Source organism: Eretmochelys imbricata, chromosome 16 (assembly GCF_965152235.1).
Source record: "Eretmochelys imbricata isolate rEreImb1 chromosome 16, rEreImb1.hap1, whole genome shotgun sequence".
NCBI lineage: Eukaryota > Metazoa > Chordata > Testudines > Cheloniidae > Eretmochelys > Eretmochelys imbricata.
Genome location: NC_135587.1, coordinates 6,858,090 through 6,880,354, shown reverse-complemented (window position 1 = coordinate 6,880,354; position 22,265 = coordinate 6,858,090). Strand labels below are relative to the sequence as shown.

Below are 22,265 nucleotides of genomic sequence, written 5' to 3'. Positions count from 1 at the left end.
AAACCAAAAACCAGGTATGGAAAACTCCTTCATACCCACATAGTAGTTCTGTGCCAGGAGTTCCCCTCATGTACCTACATACTGCTGGTATCAGAAAATTCCACCATGGCCAGTAGTAGCAAAGCACGAAGGTTTCCTTATGGCCATGTACAAACCTGGAGAGTGCCAGCATAATACTGAACCTCCCCCCCACCCCCGTGCCTAAATCATTATGCATAAATCAGGAGCACCGGAAGCTCCCTAGAAGTGGGGGGCCACCAGTGCCTGGACTGTGGCCCCACCCCACTCCTCCCTCAAGGCCCCTCCCGTCCTCCTAGGCCCTGCCTTCACTTTGCCTTTTCCCCCAAGGCCCCACCCTCACTCTGCCTCTTCCCCCGAGGCACTTTTAAAAGCCTGGATCCTCCCCGTTCCCACGCCCTTGGCATAGATTCGTAGATTTCAGTATGATGATGTAGTCTGAGCTCTTATCTAACACAGGCCAGAAACCTCCCTCTAATGATCAAGTCACTTATTAGCCTTCTCTTGGCTAAACTAAATAGAGTGATTAAATATTTGTTGGGCCGGAGAGAAAATAAAAATGACTCTACAGATCAGTGCCTAGGGCATGCACCTGGGAAGTGGGTGGACCCTTGAATTCTGGTCCCAGCTCCCATGGCGATTTAGTTATAGAAAGTGGAACAGCTTCAGCAGGAGAGAGTAAGCGAGAGTGCCCTCCTGAGTATGCACTAGCTTGGTGGTTAGGACACTCCCCAGGGAGGTGGCAGACCTGGGTTCAGATCCCTGCTCCAAATTAGACAGTCTAGGGATTTGAAACCAGGTCTGCCACCTTCGAGGTGACTCTCCTGATCCATTGGCTTCCATGCTTCATAAGAAAGAACTGACCTGGCTTAGGTGCCAGGAGCAGGCTCTCAGATGAGAATCCTGACCAGGAGGGAGGTGTCTAAATACACCTGTGGATCTGCCCCTCCCCCACCCCAGCCCGCCCCCGGTATTATAGTGATGAGCATGGTGCATGTGCTTATATAGCATAGAAATAAGGCATACATTTTTCACAGTGAGGGTAATTAACCATTGGATCAACTCACCAAGGGTCATGGTGGATTCTCCATCACTGACAATTTCTAAATCAAGATTGGATGTTTTTCTAAAAGATCTGCTCTAGCACAGAAGTTGTTGAGCTTGATGCAGGAATCGCTGGGGAAGGTTCTGGCTCTGTGTCATGCAGGGGGTCAAACTAGATCATCACAGGGGGCCATTCAAAAATTAAGATCTATGAATCTATGCACTGGGTAGTGGTGCTGAGGCACAAAACTCTCCTCCTTGCTCACATACCAGGGCAGTGCCATTCCAGATTCTCCCTCTTCCAGGCCTGTAGGAAGTTCTTGGTAATGCCAGACTAGGAGGGAGGTCTCTCCCATGCTCATGTACCTATGCAGCGTTTGCAATGTGGAAAGTGAACTCATCACCATCCAGCCCTGCACAGCTCTGTGCAGCAGCATATCCCTTTCCATGCTCACATACCTGAACAGTGTAAGGACAGCAGAGAGAACTCTCTTTGTGTCCACATACCTGGGTAGAGAGAACTCCCACCATGTCTACACAACTGTGTGCTGGAGGTCTGGCATGGCCCTCTCAAAATCCCCACGTGCTCACAGGCCTGAAGAGTACCAGAATGGTAAGGACTTCTCCATGCCAGCACAAAGCCAGCTTGATCCAGCTCACTCCCTGTGTAGAGCCAGAGTAAGAGAGCGAACCTCCCCCACGCTGCCTGTCTCTGCAGGAGATGTGTGGCACAGAGCTCTCCCATCCACGCCCACACACCTGTTTGGTTCCACGGAGGCAGGGAGAGCTCCTCCATCCCTGCCCACATGCCAGTGCCACGTCAGGATGGCAGGGTCCATGATTGTTTTGCTGCCCACATGCCAGTGCCACGTCAGGATAGCCAGGTGCCTTCCTCTCCTCCTGCTCAGATGCCAGTGGCGTGCCAGTAGGGGAGGATGAACTCTTCCATCCATGCCCACATGCCAATCTAATGCCAGGATGGCAGGGGATATATTTTCTCTGCTCACGTAGCTGCCTAGAGTCACCAGGGTCTGTGTCCACCCACGACTGTTGTCCCTGTGTTGGCAGCACCATTAGCAGTGGGGCTCTTGATTCAGTGGTTGGTGTGGGACAGCATGGTCCAAACTGGGCATTTTGGTAGGGAATGAACCCTGTAAAACAGAACAAGCCAAGCTATATGAATGTGTACATGGACGCAATCAGGGGAAGGAGAGAGTGCCCATTTCAAGGGGGGGAAAGGTCTGTCCCATAGGCTATGTGCGCTGGGGAGGTCCCACTGTGCCCAGACGACAGACATATTGAAAGCTGCCTCAGGCACTGAGCAGCACCTAGGGGTGCTCGGTGCTGAAGTCATGCTGCACACGCATATGAGCAGATCTCCTAGCAGCGGTTACATTAACATGAACATTTTTGTGGCATGCTATAGACACTCCCCTGGAGCTAGCTGAATGAGATCAGAGCCCCTCGGGTATCCCCCAATCTGTCCCATCGTAGCACCTTAGCACAGAGCCTTCTCCCCAGAGAGACTGAAGAGCCTGGGCACTTAAATTCATAACTTTTCTAGACACAGAAAATCATGGACTGAATAGAGATGCTGGATTTATGGCTTCTTACAACAATCCATAACCCACTTACAACCCTCCCAGCTGCTCCCTCCCTTCCTGGTCCCTTGAAATGTGTTAACTACTTATGCTAAACAATCTGTTCCCCCTTGTATTTAGCAGTGACTCTCTGAGGGTAAGTCTACACTACAAAATTCAGTTAACCTAAGTTACATTGATGTACGGCCACGGCAGTAATTCAACCGCTTTTGCATGTCCACACTACGCTCCTTGTGTCGGTGGTGCGCATCCTCACCAGGAGTGCTTGCACTGACTTAATTGTCAGTGTGGGGCATTGTGGGACGGCGTCTGAAAGGCAGCAACAGTCGATGTAAGCAACACAATGTCTACACTGACACTGCGTCAACCTAAGTGCTACGCCTCTTGCGGAGGTGGAGTTAAGTTGGTGTAGTGGGTGAGTTACATCTGCGGGAGCTACATTTTAGTTAACTCTGTAGTGTAGACCTGGACTGAGTTAGCTTCCCAGACTTGAGGAAAAGCTCTGTGTGATCTCAAAAGCTTGTCTCTCTCACCAACAGAAGTTGGTCCAATAATAGATATTACCTCATTCGCCTTGTCTTTCTAGACTTCTGTAAAACATTTGACTTGGTACAGAAGGCATTTTGATTAAAATACTGGAATGATAAAAAATTAACATGGCACACATTAAATGGATTAAAAACTGGCTAACTGATAGGTCTCAAAATCTAACTGTAAATAGGGAACGGTCATTGAGGGTGGCATATTTCCAACGAGTTCCTGCAGGGATCGGTTCTTGGCCCTACGCTATTTAATATTTTGTCAATGACCTGGAAGAAAACATAAAATCATCACTAATAATGTTTACAAATGACACACAAATTGTGGGAGTGATAACTGAGGCTATGTTTTAGTCACAGGTATTTTTAGTAAAAGTCATGGACAGGTCACAGGCAGTAAACAAAAATTCACGGCCCGTGACCTGTCCAGGACTTGTACTATATATCCTCAACTAAAACTTGGGGGCTCTAGAACAGGGAGCGGCTCAGGGGTACCCCAGGTGCTCTTGGGGGAAGAGAGGCGGCCCGGGATCCCGCTGCTGCTCTGGGGTGGAGGTTGGCAGGGCTGGCAAACTCCCTACCTGGCTCTGCGCAGCTCCCCAGGCTCCGGCCAATGGGAGCTGCAGGGGAGGCACCTGTGGGCAGAGGCAGCACGTGGAGCCCTCTGGCCGCTCCTCTGCCTAGGAGACAAGAGACATTTCACTGCTTCCGGGGAGCACCCCCCCCAAGGTAATCACTGCCCAGAACCCTCACTCCCTCCCACACCCCAACCCCCTTCCACACCCAAACTCCTGCTGCTGCTGTTGGGGGGAGGGGAGGGGAAGGCGCAATGGCCTGAGATTGCCCCTGTAGCAGTCGGTGCGGCTGGCCCAGGGGCTGCCTGAACTGCTCAGGTGGACCCCAGGTGAGCAGCACCAGACGCTGCAGAAGTCACGGAGGGCCCAGAAATTCACAGAATCCGTGACCTCCCTGACAGATTCACAGCCTTAGTGACAAATAATGAAGAGGACAGGTCATTGATTCAGAGCAATCTGGATCACTAGGTAAGCTGGGCACAAGCAAACAATATGCATTGTAATATGGCTAAATGTAAATGTATACATCTAGGACCAAAACTCATAGGCCATTCTTACAGGATAGGGGACTTTATCCTGGGAAGCAGGGACTCTGAAAGAGATTTGGGGGTCATGGTGGATAATCAGCTGAACGTAAGCTCCCAGTGTGATGCTGTGACCAAAACAGCCAATGAGATCCTGTGATGCATAAATAGGGGGGATCCTGAGTAGGAGCAGAGAGATTATTTTATCTCTGTATTTGGCACAGGTGCGACTGCTGCTGGAATCCTGTGTCCAGTTCTAGTGTCCACAATTCAAGAGGGATGTTGATAAATTGGAAAGGTTCAAAGAAGAGCCACAAGAATGATTAAAGGATTAGACAACATGCTTTAGAAAGGAAGGTTAAGGGGTAACTTGACTACACAGTCTATAAGTATCTACATGGGGAACAAACATTTAATAATGGGCTTTTCAATCTATCAGCGAAAGATATAATGCAATCCAATGGCTGGAAGATGAAGCTAGACAAATTCAGACTGGAAATAAGACATACATTTTTAATGATGAGAAATTAACTATAGGAACAATATTGCAAGAGTTGAGGTGGATTCTCCCTCCTGACAAATTTTAAAAATCAAGAGTGTCTGTTTTCTAAAATATATGGTGTAGGAATTATTTTGGGGCAGTTCTCTCGCCTGTGTTATACAGAAGATCAGATTAGATGATCACAATGGTCCTTCTGATCTTGGACATGTATTTTGAAGAATAGTTAAAAATAATCCAGAGACTCGCTGAGCATTGTTGATTCTATATGGGGAGAGATGTTTGTTTAGGTAAATTTTAATTTAATTATTTTATATAAAGTGAAGGATATGTGCAACAGCTGTGGTTTTTAAAGGTTGTGGCGCATGGCTTCATCTTGAGCACATCTGTTGCACCCAGAGTTTTGGCACAGACTAACTGCTTAGGTTCCTTAGATTATACCCAGGCACATTTCAGATCTGAGACCTTTTGGATGTAAGCCACTGCCTTGAAGCTCCCGAACATTTCTGCAACAAGAATGTTGGAGGAGACACCACCAGGGAGCTTGGTTTGCCCTGATGATCAGACCAGATGCTCAGGCTATAAAGTCTGCTAGACGACGAAGGCCTTTCAGACTGTAGGGATCTTCTTCTGTTTTCATATGCCAACTTCAAAAGTAACATTAAAAGGTCAACATCCAAGTTTATCATCCACTCTATGGCTTCCAGTAATATGGAATACATCAAGGCTGTCCTTCAGCAAAAGATCTTAGTGGGCAGTAATGCACTAGATGTTCCATGGTTTGGATGTCTTCTCCACATTCACATATAAGACTTCTTCATTTTCCATGTGTGCAGTAGGCAATTGCAGCACCTGTGTGACGTTCCAATGTGGTTCGCTAGGATCCATGTCTTATGAAGCATGGTGAAGGTAGGTAATTGTTCTGTAGGATCCGTGATCAGGTCTTGATTCTTGACCCTACAGTTTTTGCATAGCCTCCACCACTTGTCTTTTGGTGACACTCCTGAGGTTTTGAGAGCTTTAGCTGCTAACCAGAAAGGGTTCCTGGATTTAAGGTGGCATCTCAGGAGCGGGGTTGGAGACCTTCATAGATGAGCAAGTCTGAGTTTGTTATCACCGAGTCGTATTCTTGTATTATTGCTGCTTCTCTTCGGGGGATGTTGGTAAGAAATGCGCAAGGACGTGGAATCAGAAAGTCAATGTTAAGTTCAGCACTTCTGTGACAATTTGCATAGCAGTGTTCAGTTGCCCATTGGCAAGTTTCATATGTGCACTATCTACTCCTACTGGCACGCAGTATTCAGCCGCTGACGCTGAGGGCCAAGGTGGTTGTCTGCAAGGTGTGAGCATCTGCTCCCCCACTGGTCTTGGCTAGTTTGTGGATTGTACTGTTCCTAGCCTTTATTCTGGCAGTGGTTTCTATCAGACGTTAGGCTACAATCCAGAGCCACACAGATATCGTGGGAAGCCCTCTTGCGTGAATGTCACCTGCAGCGCCAAACGCAGCCATGTCATTACATGCCGGTTGCTCTGGTGGAATGAGGAGGCAGCAATCTGAGGGTTCGGTCGGAGTCACCAGGACCGGCAGCACTTCTTCAGGTTCTGCAGATCTCGCGTTGTGAGGATGTCTTCTGCTTGGTTGAAAGGCTCACTTGACGGCGAGTGTGAGATCACTCTCATATCCAAATTTTCATGACTGGCTCCATGGCATGTCACTGAGATAAATATTAAAGAGAGACAGTGCCAAGACAAATTCCTGTGGCAGCCCATTGTTCAGGAAACGAGGTCAGCTGTTCTGTTCTAGTAGAAGAATGCAACACTTGTGATTGGTGAGCATAACCGTCAGTAGGTGCTGCGTTGCTCTCCATCATGCAATTTTTGACACTTTCAGAATCAGGCTGCCCCATCAAACCATGTCATATGCTGAGGACAAATCCACAAAGGCTGCTGCTGGTTTGAGCCCATATTGATAGCCAGCTTCCATGTAGGTCATCAGTGCATGTACCTGATCACAGGTACTTCATCCCAGTCTGAACCGAGATTGCTCTTTTGAGCCTCAGTACTCAAAGACGGGTGTAGTATCCTTCCCAAGAGCTTGTATATTATGCATAGTAATGATACCAGCTGTTAATTTTTCAGCTTATCTGCTTTCTGCAGTTTCAGGATGGTGGTGACCTTTGCCTGTTGCCACACCTTAGGCATTTGGCCAAGGGCATACACATTGATAAAGAAGCATGTCATCTAGTTGTGGCCATGCTGGCCTAGGTTTTTCAGAAATTCTGGGAAAATGCCATCTGGGCCTGCTGTATTGCCAAGTTTGGTGAGTTTTAGGGGCTTGTTCACTTTTTCTCTAGTGAAAGGCTTTGATAGATTCAGTGTTGCTGGGCAGTAGGACAGGGAGCAGTAAAGCTCTGTCTTCACTGTCCATTTGTGATGAAGATCTTGGAATTCAAGCACATTAGGGTGGTAATGGCGTCAGCTGTGACATATGACACTGTGCAAAGCGGAGGGTTGGCACTGCCATGGTTACGGGGAAGCTTCCAGGCTTTCCTGGTTGAGTGGGTGAAATCGAGGCTCTGCATAGCTTTTGTATATCACTCTTACCTAGCAGAGTTCAGTGTTTCCAGGAGTGTGGTTGCAGCAGCAAGGTTATCTGTTGTCCTGGACTCCTTTAGGGGAGCCTCACTGTCCACCAGTCAGCAGGGACTGTAGGCTTTCCTGTAGCCACAGGGGATGTTCCTTTTTACAGCCTCTTTAAGGAGATTCATGAACCTGTCATAACTATGCATGTTCACAGGGCTTTGTCGAACCACTTTTTCCATGGTTCCATGTAGCTGTTCCAGGGGTCCTTCCTAAAGTTCCAACGTGGCTTTTCCAATGTGATTAGGGGACTAGGACACTGATGCGTATGACAAAAGGTCAGCATTGGCTATGTGGAAAATCACTGAGGACAGTTTGTTCCACCACTAGGGGCCATGCGTTCCAGGCATGGGACACGAAGCATAAGTCGGGTGAGTCATCTTTTCTCTATTTGCAGGATGAAAGGTTCCTGGGTGCTTAGATCAAACAGTAGGTGCTAGTTTTGGTTCAAGGTCCATTTAAGCAGCTGTTTGCCCATGGGATCCTTGTTGTCAGAACCTCAGGACGTAGGATGGCTAGTGATGTCTCCAACCCATATTGAAGGGTGGCTGTGATTTGCTAAAACCAATGTGGGCCAGGTGACATATGGTGGCTTACAGATATTTGTGATCTTAAGCTGGCTGATTCTCATTGTGATAGCATATAGTGTTGAAGAGTTTGAGTCCACAGAGCAGGTATTCCACAGCTGTTGTTTTTCCATTGCTGGTCCATGTTTTGGGTGGTGTTGGCTCACTGCTAAGTGATATCCTGGAATGTGACATTTGATGCTTTCTTGTGGTCCAATAAGTGAACCTCTTATAGTGCGAGGACATCAATCTTCTGTTCATGTATTTGATTGGTCGGGTCATTGCATTTTGCAGGAGAGAGGCCTTCCACATGGAGGGGGCATACACATAGGTAGGAGCCTATTTTTCTCTTTCAGTGTTCACCCTGCAAAGGGTCGTTTCACTTGAGATCACCACGAGTCTGTCAATTGGTGTTCAGTTGTCATACTGATGGCTTGGTTGTGCCAAAGCACTTAACAGGGAGGGCTAAGTGAAGGTTGCCATCACCTCCTTTAGGTGGTGACAAGTATATGGAGCATGCCTTGGGAGGACCAATCAGTAAGCCAAGTCAGACAGTGATGACATTTTGGTGTCACAGAGGTGCAATTCCTGAACCCATCGCTGTAAGGAAGCCATCCCTGCTCAGATCAGGAGTAAAATTATTCAATACTGCAGAGATACATGATTGTATCATAAAGCAGATCTGCTAGTCTCTTCCACCTACCTAGGGTAGGCCAAACAGTGATGCAATGCAACACTGACCAGCTGCTATAAAATCTTACAGTCACAACAGCTACTTCTCAAATACTACAGGAAAAACACATGAGAAAAGAACTCGACCCAGCTGAGTGAACAAGGAGCTACGCCTCAAAGAGGAGCTTACACGGGGCCCAGCGTGCTGCTGCTAATGCAATCTTGGTTTCAGATATTCAGATCTGTTGCACAGGGAGCATGTGTGCTGCCCAAGGGCACTTCTATTCCAGAGGAGCCCAGGGTCAATTCTGAGGGTGCATGCAAAATCCTGTAAGTGCGAATCTATGTGGGCACTTCTCTAAAGAGAAGGAAACGCTTCACTCTACAGGTGCTTGGTAATGAGGAGAATGAGAAGATGCACATTGTAACACCTCTGGCAACAGGAGAATGAGAGGTCTCATTGAAGATCCTTAAATTCTAAGGTCAGAGGGAATCATTGTGGTAATCTAGTCTGACAGTCTGTATATCACAGGCCACCACCATCACCCAGCATCCGCAATGAGACCCACAGGAGTCTAATGGAACTGTGATTATTCCATGAAAGCATGTCCTACTAGTCCAAATATCAGAAACACAAACCCAGGCCACCTCGGTGAAACCTCTGACTTCAGCTGGCAGAACTTCCCTTTGTGTTTATTCCTTGGCAAAATCTTGAGTTTCACTCACCAGTGTATCCGGGAAGGTAATTGTAGTTTTGATCCAGCATCTGGTTTGAAGGATGCTTTGTACCACTAAAGTCCTCTGTGAACCTTGGCTTCACCAGGGGTGCCAGCACAGAGCAAGGGCTCTTCAGAACACTGCAGTCTGTCAGCAGGCGAGAGGTGGTTTTGCCATAGGTTTCTCCAATCTGGTAGCGGATCTGAGGGTAGAACCCACCGTATCTGAGGAGGAAATCACAGACAGGTGCTTACTGGTTTGGCAGTGATGAACATTTTAAAGTCCCAGCTCCTCCACACATAGATAGAATAGTTAGTTTCATTGTTATGTTTGCATGTATCTGAAAGAGCGTGTAATGAGGGAATATGTGGGTGCAAACGTGGGATGCAAGTGTAAATTGCAAATGAAGATGTGTATGGAGATGAATGTGCACATAGAATCATAGACTATCAGGGTTGGAAGGGACCTCAGGAGGTCATCTAGTCCAACCCCCTGCCGAAAGCACGACCAATCCCCAACTAAATCATGCCAATCCCAACACATGCCAATGTGTTGCTATGTGAAAAGCATGAAAGTGTGCAAGTTGAAAGCGTGCATGTGGGTGTGTGAGACGCTTTGTCAGGGAGTTCAGAACTCTAAGTCACCTTGTTACCCTGTCTCAGAAAGAGAGAAATTTGCTGCGACTAAACTGCGTGTCAGCTCCTCAACATTTCAGTCTGTTAGGTGGCCCAACAAACTCTTTAGGATTCTGCCCGTCCTTGCCTTGCCATGCAGATAATCCTGGGTATACTACATTTCCCGAGACCTCTGGAATAATGTTCCGTTGTGGCATCCAGTCCCTGTTACTGGATGCCCACAGAAATATCACGTCCACTGTCTCCAAAGAGAGCATATGCACCAGCCTGTTGTCTCAGCTGAGGATGTGTCCCTCGCTGCAGCATAACACTGAGATGAATTTATAATAAAACAAGAATAAGTTTAATAATAGAGATTTAAGTGGTACTAAGCAGTGATAACAGAAACAGAAAATGGTTACAAATAAAAAAAGAATAACACACTTCTAAGAGTCTACATATAACCTTAGCAGCTACCAAGCTTTGTCTAAAGAGTTCTCACCTACAGTCTCTTTTCAGTGTCAACCAACCAACCTAGCTGGGAATCCACTGTTCATAGCTTCAAAGAGTACTGACCTCTTTGTCCCCTCAGTGATGGGTAACAAGATGCCTTTTTGCTTCTCCTTATATTCCCCAAAGTGCCTTGTCTTTGTCTCAAGAGTCAGGCTGACTCCCAAGGTCCTCTCTTGAGTTCAGCCTGTGGTGTCCTACAGCATGCTGACACCATGATGTTTCCTCATCCACCTGATGACCTCAGATGCAAATGAGCTGCCCATTGTCTTTGGCATCCCTATTTATGTTATAGACATTGGCAAATCAACATTCCACGGTTTGCCAGAAGCTGGGAATGAGTGACAGGGGATGGATCACTTGATGATTACCTGTTATGTTCATTTCCTCTGGGGCACCTGGCACTGACCACTGTCGGAAGACAGGATACTGGGCTAGATGGACCTTTGGCCCGACCTGGTATGACCGTTCATATGTTCTTTGTCTAGGACAAACTTGTTTAACAACTTTGCCCCCAAAACATATTTCAGAACCATATTTCCAGCACACATGCATAACTCAATAAACACCCTCCAAACATACATCACACAATGATATTATTGATCAGTGTGTCACCAGCTTTCATTTGATACTACACACAACTCTCTTGGCAGATAAATACTAGGACAATAATAAGTTAGGTCTAATAAGTGTGTCAGACCTGAAGGGAGTTTACAGACCAGTGAGCAGAGACGACCCATGCCTGCTAATAGTGGGGGGGCGGGGGGCACAACCCCAGAACAGCTGAGTCATGCCCCGCCAGGCAGCCCCTCCCCCCTGGTAAAGCAGTGCCACCCCCTCCTGGAAAGCAGCGGCTGCTCCCTGTAACTCCCAGCTGTTCCTTCTGCCTTTCCCAGCAGAGTTAGAGAAGCTCCCTCTCTCTGCCCGGTGCAGCTCGTTGGCTCAGCTGCCCTGCAGGGAGGTGGCCCAGCTGTACCTTGTGACTGAACAATCTGGGGGGGGGGGGAGGAATGTGACCCTGCATGCCCCCTCCAAGCATTGCCTCTGCCAGTGAGCCCTCTGCCAGCTGGCATTGAGGGGCTCTTAGTGCAACCATGGTTTGTAGGGGTGTGAAAAGGTGCACCTGGGTCTGCATGCATGTGTACAAGTTTGTGAATGGGACTGTAGATGCATGTAAGGTAGCGCTTGGCAGTGTATGTTGTGAATGTGTAGAAGTGTGACTGGGCCTGCGTGCATCTGTGCATGTGGTGGGTGGGAGAGATGGGTGAGTTGTGGCAGTTTGATTTTGGCAAAACCTCAGTCATCATGTGTTGTTTTTATAATTAACAATAAAACCTCTCTGTTCCAGGTGACACACTGGCAGAAAAGGTGCTAGCTCACGCCAAGGCCCCAGGCTTTACTGAACACTTACAAATGCATAGCTGGAAACAAGTCTTGTTTTCCTGGGGTGTCAGCATCATCAGAACAGATAGTAGATGGTAAGTTGATAAGATTGTCTTTAGACTTTATAAAATGCTTCTAGAATGCTGCATGTATTGCTCTCACTGATAATTTCTATAGCCCCAGTATAAAGTTATATTGAGTATTTTCACTGTAAACCTTTGTAATTGTGTAACTCACCAAAACAGGAAAAGCAGCATTGATTAAGGTAAAGTGCTTACTCTGCATACAAGAATGACCCACTGAAGGTGACTGACATATTGTGTAGCATCAAAAGACAGATTTTGTTGATTGCATTCCTAACTTCCGCCAGGAATGAGAGACCAACACATGAACACATCCCATCAGTTTTGGATTCTGGAGGGGAGGGGATAAAAATCCTTGACAAGAGGAAACTGAATTTCTTTTATGCTGTCTGGACTCTGAGGGGCAAGGATTCCTAAACATAAGCATAGAGATCCCCATGCTGGTTGGCACGGGTTAAACCTGAAAAGACATTCAGTGCTGACAGACTACTATCTCTCTGTCACCTTTTGAAACCGTAGACTGACCTCACTTCTGTGTATATGTTGCCTGCTTTAAGTTATAAATAACTCGTTTCTTTTTCCTAGTTAATAAACCTAGAGATAGTTTATTAAAGGATTGGCTACAGGTGTTGTCTTTGGTGTAAGATCTGGGGTACCAATTGATCCTGGGTAAGTGACTAGTCTCTTGGGACTGGAAGCAATGTGAATATTTTGTAATTTTGGTTAAGTGCCAATGTATTACTAAGTCCAGCTTGCTTGGGTGGAAAGATAGACTGGAGAGCCCAGAGGAGTGTCTGCGACTCCATGGTAAGACCGGTACAGTGATCCAGGAATTCACATTTGTTACCAGGTTGAAGTCTAATTATAGAATATACCGCCAGTTTGGCATGTCTGCCCTGTTTTTGCACTCCAGACAGTGTGACACCATGGTTTGAGTTTGCATTCGCAACCTGTAAGAACACTGAATATTTTACAGTCTCCAAATATTCTGTATTTAATCGTGGGTCTAAAAATGAACAAAACAAGCTTTTTACCTTTAAATAATTCCTGCCCTTCTGCTATAAGAAGGGGATGGGGGAAAAAAATAGCAAACTCCAGTAAAACACTGAAAAAATACATATGCAATAATTGATGTGTGTTTCAAAGGAAAAGTTATAGGATGGTACACAATTCAGTAAGGAATTAAGGACACTGAAGATACAGATAGATGGTGTAAACATGATATAGCACATTGATATTAACAGGTCACAGTTACACTGATAGTAACAACTAAAGCCAAAGTCTGGTGCAATAAATGAGTTTGTAACCAAGTAGCAAGCAAATTATTCACAGGGCTTAGTCTGGCATCTTCACTGAGCAGGGATTTCAGATATTTGTGTTACTATTGTGACAGGTTGGATCACAAAAACCCCCTCAGAGCTGCCACCTGATGTGCCAAGACTACTTCTGCCCCTGCTTTCCTGCCCAGTCAACCTAGGACTCCAGCGCCCTGCCTGGTTTGAGCCAGACCCACTAGCCTGCTGCAACCCAGACCCAGGTCTGAACCATGTCCCCTAACAGCTGTAGGCTCCAATTGAAAGCAGCTTGCAGAAATGTGCCTGACTTTAACACTCAGATGCCCAACTCCCAGTAGGGTCCAAACCCCAAATAAATCTGTTTTACCCTGTATAAAGCTTATTCAGGGTAAACTCATAAATTGTTAGCCCTCTATAACACTGATAGAGAGATATGCACAGCTGTTTCTCGTTTCTCGTCCCTCGTCCCCCTCCCCCCCCGTATTAATACATACTCTGGGTTAATTAATAAGTAAAAATGATTTTATTAAATACAGAAAGTAGGGTTCAAGTGGTTCCAAGTAGTAACAGACAGAACAAAGTGAATTACCAAGCAAAATAAAATAGAACTCAAGTCTACATCTAATCAAACGGAATACAGAAAATCTCACCCTTAGAGATGTTTCAATAACTTTCTTTCATAGAGTGGACACCTTCCTAGTCTGGGCACAATGCTTTCCCCTGATACAGCCCTTGTTCCAGCTCAGGTAGTAGCTAGGGGATTCCTCATGATGGTTCCTTCTTGTTCTGTTCCACTCACTGATATATCTTTTGCATAAGGTGAGAATCCTTTGTCCCTCTGGGTTCCCACCCCTCCTTCTCAGTGGAAAAGCACCAGGTTAAAGATGGATTCCAGTTCAGGTGACATGATCACATGTCCTGTGAGACCCCCAAGCCTTCATTTCTCCCAGCCTGACCCACAGGAAGGCCTGCCTGCAAACAGAGCCATCCACAGTCAATTGTCCTGGTTGATAGGAGTCATCAAGATTCCAACCACCATTAATGGCCCACACTTTGCATAACTACAATAGGCCCTCAGAGTTATATTTCATATTTCTAGTTTCAGATACATTTATACAGATAGGATGACCACACTCAGTAGATTATAAGCTTTGTAATGATACCTTACAAGAGCCCTTTTGCATGAAGCATATTTTAGTTATATTATATTCACACTCATAGACTCATAGATATTAAGGTGAGAAGGGACCATTATGATCATCTAGTCTGACCCCCTGCACAATGCAGGCCACAGAATCTCTCCCACCCAATCCTGCAATACACCTCTCACCTATGTCTGAGCTATTGAAGTCCTCAAATCATGGTTTAAAGACTTCCAGGTGTAGAGAATCCTCCAGCAAGTGACCCATGCCCCATGCTACAGAGGAAAGCAAAAAACCCCCAGGGCCTCTTCCGATCTGCCCTGGAGGAAAATTCCTTCCCGACCCCAAATATGATGATCAGCTGAACCCTGAGCATGTGAGCAAGATTCACTAGCCAGATACCCAGGAAAGCATTCTCTGTAGTAACTCAGATCCCACCCCATCTAACATCCCATCGCAGGCCATTGGGCCTATTTACCATGAATAGTTAAAGATCAATTAATTGCCAAAATCATGTTATCCCATCAGACCATCTCGTCCATAAACTCATCAACATACTTTTATAAAATCATATAGAGTGTGTCACAACTATGTCATAGTTCACTGGACCATGAACAAAATCATTTTGTGTTGGTGCTTTTGTTCAGAGCTGACGTGTGACGATTACATGGTTTGTTTGCTCTTTTGCTTCAAGTAATACTATGTCTCTAAGGCCCATTATAGAAAACATATCTTATAGTGAATGACTCAAGGTGCTCAATTCATTTAACTTAACAAAGAGAAGGTTAAAGGTGACTTGATCACAGTTTATATTTACCTGTGGCCTTGGAATCTATGAAATACTAAAAATAAATATTAAACAGAACTTAACTACAAACAAACAAACAAAAATCTTGAAGGTTAAACCACGATATACCATTTAAAGACATCTTTAACAACAAACAAAACCCAGAAAATTCCTATATATATACAAACACACACATATATCACACACACAAAACTATGTTTAAAAGAACGTTATTTAGGTTGCAAAGTCAAATCCTCAACTTTTAGGAAATGCCAGTATTTAGGTTGCTAGTGCTACCTTAATTCAATTCTCTGATGTGTATTCACTATGATATAGTCTTTAATTACATATTCTTTTTTCCCCCTGGACCCTAGTCTTGACCAAATGCACAGGATTGATTGTGGTCAGTGAATGAGCAGAAATTCATTCATGTTTTCTTTCCTACCTGAAGCCAGAAGGGTATTCCTTTGTATGAAGTGCACATTGATAACTGTGCTGGTGGAAAAGAGTTTCTTGATTTTAAGGACCAGGACAGACACTATGGAGCCTCAGAGGAGTGCATCTGGGAGTGAGCCTCCCAGCCTGGGCAAACAGATTTATCCTACTGGGGCTCAAGCTAACATACTAAAAATAGCAGTGTGGATGCCGAGGCTTGGGCTGGAGCCCCTGCCATGCACTGTGCATAAGGCTGCGGGTCCACTGGATATCCAGGTTGAGGAAGCATCACTGCCCCTGATTCAAAGAAGAAAGCAGCTGGCCATCAAGGAACCAGAGAGTGAGGAAATCAGAGGAGAGGCATGGCAGTCCATAATCATCAGAGGCAAGAGGACGAGGTGGCATTTTACACAGCTGTAGGCAAATGAGGATGGGCAGGCTATGAGAACCAGGAGGAATTCCACACAGCTAGAAGTTTCCAATTGATGCCACATCCTCAGCATGGAAAGGGGAAGCTCTCTCTGATGCTCTAGCTGATTGAATGGAAGGGAGCATTGTAAGAGACATCTGTCTGAGCCCAACCCGTAAGAAAGTCAAGCTTGCCCCCCCAAATACCTGCATCCATTCAAGGAAGACAACAATCCTTGTTGTGGATTCTATACTGAGAAGAACGGAAAGACGGTTCCACAAGGGCCAGGCAGATGACAGCCCTCCCAGAACCAAGATAGGTTTCTGAAGTCAGTGGGGAAGGATCCACTGGTGAGGCTGCCTATTGGCACTAATGACACTGTTATGGGGCACCTCACAGATTATTGACGACTTAAGGGACTCAGAAGGGTGCTGAAAGAGAGGAATGCCTGAATGATCTTTCTTGGAGATCCTTCCTGTCCTATAAGCAAAGGAAGATTCTAGGAGTGAACTGCTGGCTAGGGAAGTGGTGTACAGGTCTGGCTTTGTGGATCTTTGGGCCACCTTCTATGGGAAGAGGGGTGGCTGTAAAGTTTGGATGGCCTCCATCTCAGTACAAGGGGAACCAGTCTTCTAGCTAGGCTGGCTTCTGAACATGTTGTCTAGAGTAGTAAGGGGGCAGTGGGATTCACTAGGGGACTTATGTGCTTGGATCGTTCACCTCCCAGGACAGTGCCTTAATCACTGTGTTAACAGGTATTCTAGGGCCGGGCTCTTTCAATCTCTCCTGTCCACTTTGTATAAATAATTAAATAGAATAGCTGAAAGCCCATGCTGTTACACGTGTGTGGCATTTGGGCCAAGTATTCCACCAATGCAATGATTACTTGCAAATTAGCTGCAGAGTAAGGGTGCTGATTGGTTGAGTTACTTTTGATATCACAGTTGTCTAGGCCTCTTGGAATGGCATAACTGTATGCTGCACAGTCAAATGGTATAACAAGAACCAGTGGCTAGAAGTTGAAGTTGGATCAATTCAGACTAGATGTGAGGTATACATTTTTAATGGTGAGGGTAATTAACCATTGAAACAATTTATCTTTCATGGATTCTCCATGACTAGCAATGGTTAAATCAAGATTGAATTTCTAAATCACAACAGAAAAAACATCGTGATGTACATTCTCTAGCTCACACAGAAGTCCTGTGGCCATCATTACACAAGAGTTCAGACTAGATGATCACAACGGTCTCTTCTGCCCACACAGTCTATGGATATTTTGTTTTCCCTTTTTTCAATGTGTAGCTCTTTGCCTTATTTGCCACACACTATTAATACCCTGCTCTGAAGACAGAATTCTTCATTTCCTCATGCACTTTTCTATGGCGCTCATCACTATAATATCTCAGTGCTTCACAAGCACTGATTAATATATTTTCACAACACTCCTATATGATGAAGGGGTATTATCATCCTATTTTACAGCTGGAGAACTGAGGCACAGAAAGATTAAGATCAGAACTATCCACTAATTTTGGGTGTCCAATTTGAGACACCCACCCATTACATATAATCATCTGGCACTTTATATGTTCAATGCCTGGCTGCCATTGACTTCAGTTGCAGCTGAAGATGCTCAACACTTCTGAAAGACAGATTCCCAGAGTCTAAAGTCAGAAAATGAGGAATATTGACCAACTATGAACATTTGATACCATCACACAAGAACTCTTTGGTACCAATAGAATCCAGTTCCCCACAGCAGCATTCAACCACCTTAACTCTGCCTCTCTCTTCTCGCGATTTCCTGTCTCATTCACTACACACCTTCCAACTTCTGTAACCATTAAAGCAAGAGTCTTACAGATAACAAAAAGAAAAGGAGTACTTGTGGCACCTTAGAGACTAACAAATTTATTTGAGCATAAGCTTTCGTGAGTACTCACTGTAGCTCACGAAAGCTTATGCTCAAATAAATTTGTCAGTCTCTAAGGTGCCACAAGTACTCCTTTCATAGAATCATAGATCAGAAGCTAGGAATTGTAGAAAATTGATAAGGGACCGCGACAAAGTTGGGGATTTTTGTAGTGTTTTACATGAATAGTGTATGCACTCAGTTTCCCTGTGTGCTGCATGTTTAACAAGGTGGTGGGAGAGGGTTTGTTGTTGCAGAAGACCAGGTGTGAATCTTGCCTGGCAGCCGGGACCCCCAGACAATGGCCTGGAGATGCGCAACCCTAACAACTGGTGACCTGGTGACTAACCCAGCTCGGCAATCAGTCGGTTCTGGCCAGTGGGAGGACAAAGGAGAGAGGACCCCGCTGACCTGACCAACCAGTTCCAGCCAGAGAGGAACAAAAGATGGAAGAGAGAGGGCCCTAGCATTCTGTTTACGTGGGACAGAAGACAAAGGACAGGGGAGGAGCTGTTGGGGCCAGTGATATAGGATGCCTCGGCTGGAAGGCGGGGGCTGCTGGACTGGGTAGAGAGTGCAGCCAGAGCCCGCCTGGATGCAGGAGAGACTTAGATGTCCTGTGCTGAGGGACACCAGGCCTGAGGGCCTGGAGAGTTTCCTGTGCTGGGTTCAGATGCTCAATAAACCCTCCTGTTTTACACTGGTGGAGAGTCACTCCAGTCTAGAGATCAGGGTTGCATTATTCCCTCTGGGTGTGGAGGCCCTGGGGGTCCAGAGCCAGTGGACTCCCTGTGGGGCCCATGGCGAGAGACAGGAGTGCTGAAAGCTCAGACAGAGAGTGCAGTTCCAGGAGGTGGAGGGGCTTAACCCCTGAGAGAGAGCAGACCCCCGAGAAGGGCTGTCACACTGAAGGGGGTTCCTCCCAGGGACCGTACAGAGCTGAGAAAGAGCACAAGTCCTGTGAGTCTGTGAAGGGACACAGAGATATACGGCCAGCAGAGTTAAGGACAATAAGGAGTTTTAAAATATATTAGGCACCAAAATGATCCCGACAAAAGTCCTGTCCATTACTAGATGGAAATGGTAGAATTATCAATAGTAATGGAGAAAAGGCAGAAGTGTTGAATAAATATTTCTATTCTGTATTTGGGTGAAAAAGAAGCTGGCGACTGTCTCCTCATATGGGGATGATAACACTCTTTCCATTCCACTAGTATCTCTGGAGGATGTTAAACAGAAGCTACTAAAGTTATACACTTTAAAACGAGCAGGTTCAGATAAAACTCTTGGCTGCAAGTTAAAAGAGCTGGCTGAGGAGCTCACTGGACCGTTCACGTTGATTTTCAGTTAGTCTTGGAGCACTGGAGATGTTCCAGAGGACAGGAAGAAAGCTAATGTTGTGCCCATTTTTAAAAAGAGTAAATGGGATGACCTGGGTAATTATAGCGCTGTCAGCCTGACATCAATCCCAGGCAAGATAATGGAGCAGCTGATATGGGACTCGATTAATAAAGAATTAAAGGGAGGGTAATGTAATTAATGCAAATCAACATGGGTTTGTGGAAAATACATCTTGTCACACTATTTTTTTACGAGATTTGTAATTTGGTTGATAAAGGTAATAGTGTTGACATAACATACTTAACCCTCTGTAAGGCGTTTGACTAAGTACCTTGCAACGTCTGAGAATGATATAAAACTAACTGATAGGCCTCAAAACAGGACTGTAAACAGGGAATGGGAGTGGCTGTGCTTCCGGTGGGGTCCTGCAGGGGTCCGGTTTTGGTCCTATGCTGTTTAGCATTTTTATCAACGACTTGGAATAAAGCAAAATCATCACAGATACGTAGTAAATAATAAGTGGTAAATAATAAAGAGGACAGCTCACTGATTCAGAGCGATCTGGATCTCTTGTTAAACAGTCTGCAAGCAAACACTATGGCTAGAGGTAAGTGTATATATCTAGGACCAAACAATGTCAGCCACACTTACTGGATGAGGGACTCTATCCTGGAAAGCAGGGACTCTGAAAAAGACTTCAGAGTCATGGTAGAATATAAGCTGAACATGAGCTCCCAGGGTGATGCTGTGGCCCAAAGGGCTGATGCAATCCTGGGATGTCCAAACAGGGGAATCTCAAGTAGGAGCAGAGAGGTTATTTTAGGTCTATATTTGGCACTGGTGCCACCGTTACTGGAATCCTGTGTCCAGCTCAGGTGCGCACACTTCAAGGAGAACGTTGACAAATTGGTGAGAGTTCAGATGAGAGACATGAAACTGATGAAAGGATCAGAAAACCTGCCTTAGTGATAGACTCAAGTTCCTCAATCCATTTAGCTTAGCAAAGAGAAGGTCAAGGGGTGACTTGATCACAGTCTATACGTACCTACATGGGGAACAAATATTTACTAATGGGCTTTTCAATCTAACAGAGAAAGATCTAACATGATCCAATGGCTAGAAGTTGAAGCTAGTCAAATTCAGAGAGGCAATAAAGCATACATTTTAAAAGATGAGTGTAATTAACTATTGGAACAATTTACCAAAGGTTGTGGCGGATTCGCCATCACTGACAATTTTAAAATCATAATTGGATGTTTTTCTAAAAGTTCTGTTCTAATAATAATTTTGGGGAAGTTCTATGGCCTGTGGTATCCGGGTGTGTGCGTGTCAGACTAGATGTTCATAATGGTCCCTTCTGGCCTTGGAATCTATGAATCTAATGGGCACAGACTTTTGTGTCTGTTCCCTCCAAGCTTGAACCCTTCTGATCCATCCCCTCCAACCTGTCCCTGTTCCATTGCGGTCTCTTCCCCACCTGTCTCCTCACCCTAGCTCCATTCTCCTCAACTAGCCAGCACCCATTTCTAATCCTCCATCTTCTCATTCTAGTCCCCGTCTCCCCCTCCAGACTCCTGTCCCGTCTCCCCGATTCCTATTCTCAGTATCCATGCCCAGCCAGTCCCACTTTCCCTCCTTCCAGATCCTCATCCAATCGGTCTACTTTCCCTCCACCTCCTTCTCCCTACTTTACTGGTTTTCAGTCCCAGTTTCCTTGCCCAGCCAATCCCAGTCTACTCCCAATACCTAGTCTCCTTCCCTCCCCCATGCTCCTTGTCCTAATCCACTCCTCCACACTGAGAGCAGAGGAGAGTCAGGCTCCATGCTTTCATTTATGGTGTCTGGTGCTGGTCCAGCCCAGAACAGCAATTAAAGGGAAAGACCTGCTCTGCCCCCAACAGCCTCAGGCTGGAGCAGCCTCAACGCAGGTGAAGTCTTTTGGAAATTTAGCTGCAAAGCTCTAGCAGGTGTCCTCTGAGCATGCGTAATCTGCTGTTTTTCAAAGTCTGATGACTTGGTCAAGTTTGGGCATATTTAAAAGGGCTGGCAAAAGGCAGGTCCCCGATATAAAGGCCAAGTCCCTGCCAAATTTCGAAATGCTACTCCAAAGAACAGGGGCAGGAGAGGTTCTAAAAGAAAAGGACATCAGAATTTAATATGGGCAAAACATATTTTTCCTTACCCCTGTTCCTACAGCTAAGCCATTTTGGCTGAAGGTCTCTAAAATAATTCTGCCTGAAACAGACACCCTGGGTGGAAAATTTCAGCCCAGACAGTCACAGTTTGGCAAAAGTGATAAGAGATTGAAAATAGCGTCTTCTAAAAGGAAGTGTCAGGCAGCCTTCGCACTAGTTGGTGCTGTCAGCCCCACCTATAACATGCATGTATCTACATTAACAATCTTCTCCCCACATACCCAGGCACACACAACCAAGCTATGTTAAAAAAGAATGTTAAAGTTGCCAAGTCAAGCGCTCACAAAGGAGGAAATGCCAGACCTTAGTTCAGTCCCCTAGTGCATTATACCACCTTTAATTATATAATATACAAATGCTCCCCTGCCTCGTTCAGTGCACTTTTAAATGGAGAGTTTCCTTATATCAGGAAAGAGATCACAATTCATGTCAACAATACACCCCCCCACCAGTCACACCAAGTTCCTTCAGCTACTGCAAGTGATACGTTCCCCGCGTGCGAGTCAGAACTCACCCTGGGATGTAGTGAGGTTCGGGGGTGAAGAGATGGTGTTTCAGTGGGGCTGCCATTGTCGCTCAGCATCTGTGCTTGGGTCTTCAACTTACAGGGGGCAGCTGCCGGGCCGGGGTGAGGGCAAACACCATGGTTGCTGTGGCAACCATTGTGAAGCAGCCATAAAGCCCCAGCAGCAGCAATGCCAGAAAATTGAATACGCTCATAATTAGGCTGCATACCAAACGAAGCCCTGTACGTATCGGTT

At 45.8% G+C, this 22,265-nt stretch overlaps 1 protein-coding gene across 1 annotated transcript in view; it reads right to left on the bottom strand.

Moving 5' to 3' along the window:
- Window positions 1-22,265, bottom strand: part of CIMIP2A (ciliary microtubule inner protein 2A) — a 67,425-nt gene that overhangs the window by 41,166 nt on the left and 3,994 nt on the right. Inside the window, exons 2-3 of the mRNA XM_077836233.1 lie at window positions 9,405-9,619; window positions 5,242-5,306 (exon numbers count right to left, since the gene is read on the bottom strand). Coding sequence (XP_077692359.1) covers window positions 5,242-5,306; window positions 9,405-9,619 — 280 coding nt within the window. The remainder of the gene's footprint in view (window positions 1-5,241; window positions 5,307-9,404; window positions 9,620-22,265) is intronic.